At 38.5% G+C, this 5,775-nt stretch overlaps 1 protein-coding gene across 1 annotated transcript; it reads left to right on the top strand.

The window, feature by feature from the left end:
* Nucleotides 1-1,205: 1,205 nt before the first annotated feature.
* LOC143597511 (uncharacterized) lies at nt 1,206-2,042 on the top strand. Its single transcript, XM_077075995.1, has 2 exons — nt 1,206-1,342; nt 1,802-2,042. Exons 1-2 carry the CDS (start codon nt 1,206-1,208, stop codon nt 2,040-2,042), a joined length of 378 nt encoding a protein of 125 aa, XP_076932110.1.
* Nucleotides 2,043-5,775: the final 3,733 nt, after the last annotated feature.

The following is a 5,775-nucleotide window of genomic DNA, read 5'->3' as shown; positions in this document are numbered from 1 at the left end:
GTTTTGTAATGAATTTATTAATGTCTTATCGGTAAAATATGTGTGTAACACCTAGACAGTAATGAAACTCGCAACAATGTAATATGTTATAAATTAATGTAGTGGTATTTTCTTTATAAGCAATGCTGTTGATATCAGATGTGTCTGTTGCATCCCGTGTACGTTTCCGCTGCGGTTACGGGGTGTTACACTGAGAGAACGAACAGAACTCTAATTGAGGTTGCTAGAACCATGTTGTGCGACTCGAAGCCACCTCTGTTCTTCTGGGTTGAAGCGGTCAACACATCGTGTTACGTTCAAAATCGGGTGTTGATAAACGAATCACATATGAAGACTCCTTATGAGATTGTTTATGGTCACAAGCCCACTGTAGCACACTTTCAAACTTTTGGATGTCCATGCACTCTGCTAATTATCGAATTGACTCCTAATTTTGGAGCTAAAGCTGATGATTGCTACTTCGTGGGATATGCTGGTCGCACTGCCTACAGAGTGTATAACAAGGCAATGAAGTAGATTGCGGAATCTTATGATGTGCACTGGCTAGAGGAGAATGAAACGATGCTCGTGTCGGTCCTAATTGATTATTTAATTATAATGAACTATTTAAGCCATTTAATGAGTATCCAGTTGTTAATGCAGGAAACTCAGGTTCAGGGGCTTCAAATGTTGATGATGAAGATGAAGACATTTATGTCGGTTTTCAAAAGTCTCCGGTGCTGGGTATCGATCCATCGGACTCATCCGATACGGCTCAATCTTTGTCTTAAAGTCCACAAGAACATGATACTGAGAATGTTTCTTCACAAAAGTCTCCTTAAGAATGTGAATTGCATACAGCTGAGACACCTGCGGCCGATGTTGCATTAGTAGAGGGGGAGGATACCATTCATCAAATAATTGGTAGTACTTTATTTCCAGATGTCATACCAAACGAATACATTGCTAGTACCTCATACTTGCACAGTATCTCGTCATCTGGATGAAGGAATCCGCTCTTTGAACTCCTTGAAGATCCAAGTAACTTGCCTACTTCGAGCTCTGTTCCCGATCATTCTATTCCAACAAAGATTCAGCGGGACCATCCAATCGACAACGTCATAGGTTCACTTGAAACAGGCGTCTCAACCAGAAGTCAAACTAGACACCTCAGCAGTTGTCTATATTCATGCTTTATTTCTCAGATTGAACCAAATTTTATTGAGATGGCACTGCAAGAACCATATTGGGTGGATTCTATGCATGAAGAGCTGAATCAGTTTGATAAACTCAATGTTTGGAGATTGGTGGAGTTACCTATCGAGAAAAAGGCATTAGACACGAGATGGGTTTTTCGTAACAAGTAAGATGATACCGGGGTTATTGTTCGCAACAAAGCACGACTTTTGGTTCGTGGTTTTCATCAGGTTTAGGGTTTAAGCTACACTGAAGTGTATAGTCCAGTGGTTCGTCTTGAGGCCATTTGGATTTTCTTGGCATATGCTTCCCACATGGGGTTCACGGTTAATCAAATGAATATCAAGATGGCCTTTTTGTATGGAGAAGTAAAGGAGGAGATATATGTGGATCAACCACTGGGTTTTACTGACTCGAAGCATCTTACTCACGTCTACAAGTTAGACAAAACTCTTTAGGGTCTTAATCAAGCTCCGCGGGAATGGTATGTCACTTTGGCGGCTCATCTACTGGGACATGGGTACAAACGAGGGACCATTGATCATACTTTGTTCCTTAAAATTGTTGGGAAAGATCTGATCTTGGTTCAGATTTATGTGGACGACATCATTTTCGGTTCTACCAGTACTGCTCTATGTTCTGAATTTGAGGAGGTGATGAAGAAGAGATTTGAGACGAGTTCGTTGAGGGAGATGACGACATTTTTGGGGTTACAGGTTCGTCATAGTTTGATAGGAATTTTGTTACAACAAAAGAAATATGTCGAGGACATGTTGGAGAAATTCGAGTTCCAAGATTCCAAGAGTGTGCCGACTCCTATGGGGAAAGACAACTTCTTTCATATGATATTGAAGGGAAATCCGTAGATTGAACGCATTATCGATCAATGATCGGATCTCTGATGTATCTCACCACCAGTCGCCCCGACATCATGTTTGCAGTATGTCAATGCACGCCCTTCTAGGCTAATCCTAAATTTTCTCACTTAACTGTCGTTAAACGTATTTTTGGATATCTGAAAGGGCAACCGAAGCTAGGTCTTTGGTATCCCAAAAACTCAAAATTTTATTTATTTGCCTTTGCTGATAGCAATGATGGAGGTGATGATATTGACAGAAAATCTACGTCTGATGGATGTCAATTCTTGGGTGATCGACTCATCTCATGGCAATGGGCGAAACAACAAATAGTTTATAGTCCACATCTACTGCTAAGACTGAGTACATTTCTACTTCTGCCTTCCGTTCAAAGGTTATCTGGATGCAACAACAATTGCTGGATTACGGTTTGGAATTTTTTGACACTCCTATCTTTTGTGATATTGATGCTGCTATTGCTATTGTTAAAAATCATGTTCAGCATTCTTAAACCAAGCACATTGAAGTATTCATTTCATTTGTGACTGTTACAACCAGAAATTGATTCATCTTGAACAAGTTCACACTGATAATAATGTGGCAGACTTATTTACAAAACCGGTCGGAACAACTAGATTTAATGTACTTGTAGGGTTTCTTAAAATGCTACTTTTCAATGATTGAGTCTTTTGAGGTTAAATTTGTACATAAAAGTTTTTCTTTCTGTTAAAACTTTTGCACAAATTCAGTGGGAGAAAATTTAAATATACAAAAAGAGTGCGTGTGTTTTATATTCAAAAATACAAAAAGAGTGTGCACGTGTTTTATATTCAAAAATACAAAAAAGTGTGCGTGTTATTTATAAAATTATAAAATATAAAAATTCTGGGTTTTGGTTATTTTCTAGATGGGAAGTGATATGATTATTTAGTTACAAGCTGTATAAAAGCTCAAAATGCTATTTAAATGAAAATTTGATCCAACCTTTGAAAAATGAAAGATAAATTGATTTTGTGTGCCTAACGTGTGAAGTTATTAGGGTAAAAAGGATTTTGAACAGTCATTGATATATTTGGTAGCTTTCCATGATGCGTAAAATTTTAAAGTGATATAAACTAAGGGTATGTTTGGTTGGAGGTAATGGAATGAAGGGGGAATGGAATGGGAGAAGGAATGGAATGAACAAGGGAATGAAATGGATCATTACCATTCATTTGTCTTGTTTGGTTAACCTATGGGAATGAAATGAATCATTAGATAATGTTGTTTGGTATCCAAAAAAATCATAGGAATGAAATATAAATAGTAAAAACATTTTTTCTCATAGTAAATTATTACACAAAAAAATGCAATGGAGACGGTGGTGGTGCTGATAGCTCCGGCAACAAAAATGGTGGTGGAGACGGTGGTGGTAGTGGCGGTCAGGCATCAAGGGCGGTGGTTATGGTGGTGGTGGTGGTGGGAGGGGTGGAGGTGGTCAAGCGATGGTAGCATTGGTAGTGATGGCGATGGTAGGATGGTGGCGACGGTGGTTGAGGTCAGGTGGTGGTGGCGGTGATAGTCAGGCGGCGACGGTGACAATGGTTGCGGTGGTTATAGTGGAAATGGTTTGGTGGTTGCGATGACAATGGTGGCGGCGACGACGTTGTGGCGGTGGTAGCGCTAGTGGTAAGGTGGTGGTGGCGAAGACGGTGGTGGTGGTGTGGCGCCGGAGGTGGTGGCGGAGGTGGTGGTGGATTCGACGAAAGTGGCGGTGGAGGCAAGTGATGGTGGCTATGGTAGTGGTGGTGGTTGATGTTGTTAGGTGGTGATGATGTTGAGAAAGTATGGTGAATGAGGAATGGAATGAAAAAAAAGAAGGGGGGTGGGAAGGAATGGTTTTGATGGAATGGGATTCCATGTGTAATGGATGATTCCATTCCATTGAGCAACCAAACACCATATTTTTCATTCCCAAGCAATGAATCATTTCATTCCCCCTGTGATTATTGCATACCAAACGCTACCTAAATATGTTAAACTTATTGTGGAGAGTCATTTTAAAGATTTATGCATGTCTCTAGATACATCTCTCCGAATGATAGGTAGAAAAACAATTACCTAGTCATACACGAGCCCGTTGGTGTCTTGATCACCAAAAATATTTTGTTTCTTAATTATTGAAAAATATTTCTATTAGTATACAACATTGAATTAAATTTTTTTTTAAAGCTTAAAGGGTCAAACTAGAACTACAAGGGTGGGGCATTCAAATAAATTTTTAAACACCCTGAACGTATGGCTTGTAAGTCTGGACGGCATGCAAGTCCGGACGGCATGCAAGTCCGGACGGCATGCAAGTCCAACGTCCAACCTTAAAGCTTATATTTTATGTTTGTATAGTAAAAATTTTTCGATCAAGAACTAGGGGGCTTAAGTCAAATTGGGGTGATCTGGAGAAAACAAAATACGCTTTGAGAAGAGATAAGAGGCATCAAAGGTCCATAAGTGATGTCCATCTAAGCTTTATGCCTAATTGAACCAAATGCATATCACTGATGCAATGAAATCATGCTAAGTTTTTAAATACCTGCTTTCCACTTGTTCTCTATGTCATAATAATGCTGAAAATGAATTAGCGTGTAAGCATCTTAATCAATATGATTCCATGTTCGGATCCTTTCATAAACGTTTTCTCGTTTAACAAAACTGAAATTTGATCCCGAAATATGTTAGAACTACTATAGGCCGGGTGATAAAATTATTTTTTTTTTGGGTTTACCTTTTAATTTTTCATTTTTGTTTAGTTTTACGTTTTTAAGATCAAGACATGGAAGACAATTCTTTTAGTATAAGTTTGATTTGTAATGTCCTTGTGACAGAATTATCAGTTGTAAATTTTTTCATTATGATATGTAATTTTACTTTTTGAATATTTGATGTGTATTTTGAAAAGTGTATGTAACCAGTAGGTGTTTTGGTACAGCTGAGGATGTTTCAATTTAGGGGGAGATTGTTGGGATGAGAAAAGACTTAAGGAAGATTGGAATATTCTCAACCTCATTGGAAAATGGCAAAGTATGGAAACCGAGCAAACTTACGCCTCCTAGCAAGCTTTTACTTGGTCAAGCAAGTTATTTTGCTCATCGAGCAAAGTTATCTTTTACAATTCTTCTTAAGTGTTAGTTCGATCAAACTACCCTTCATCAAGAAAGGTTGCTCTTCAAGTCAAGCAAGGTTTGTTTCAGAGTAAACTATTGACTAAACCAAGCTAAAACCAAGTATTTTAGTGGATCGAGCAAGGTTTATTCATAATAAATACTAGTCCCAGCAAGCTTGAAGGAAGTTGATTAAGAAATTACTCAAGGACTTCAAACGAGCAAGGTTCAACCTCGAGCAAGCTACAGTGTCACCAGCACACTTGGACTTGTTCAAATAATTTAAAGCAACAAAAGGTTGAAGGGATATCTGAATAACAAGTTCGCTCGTAGGATATATACCGAGCAAAGTTTGATATTATCAGGAAGTTTGAAGCCTGCTTGATGAATATTTTCTAAGGAAAATATTCTAAGTAAAACTTACATGGAGAACTGTTCCCCAACACACTTAATGGTTACCAGGTCTGCTCGCTAAAGACAAAAGCTACAAAGCTTGCTTGAAGACCTTTACACTTAGAATCTTTTGTACTACGTTTGAATATGTTTAATATCAATCATTAGGGTTTCTAGAAGGAATTCCAGGTTTCAGGGCAGGCCTATAAAAG

Source organism: Bidens hawaiensis, unplaced genomic scaffold (assembly GCF_021521415.1).
Source record: "Bidens hawaiensis isolate Kalapana, Puna unplaced genomic scaffold, B.hawaiensis_p1.1 tig00048389_1, whole genome shotgun sequence".
Taxonomy (NCBI): Eukaryota; Viridiplantae; Streptophyta; class Magnoliopsida; order Asterales; family Asteraceae; genus Bidens; species Bidens hawaiensis.
Note: the sequence above shows the minus strand (reverse complement) of the source record. Positions and strands in the feature narration are given on the sequence as shown.

Excerpts from the sequence above, each read along its gene's own strand:
- LOC143597511 (XM_077075995.1), top strand. The coding sequence starts at position 1,206 with ATGGCACTGCAAGAACCATATTGGGTGGATTCTATGCATGAAGAGCTG. Across the intron at positions 1,343-1,801 it reads AGATGGGTTTTTCGTAACAA|TACTGCTCTATGTTCTGAAT; the intron begins GTAAGATGATAC and ends CGGTTCTACCAG.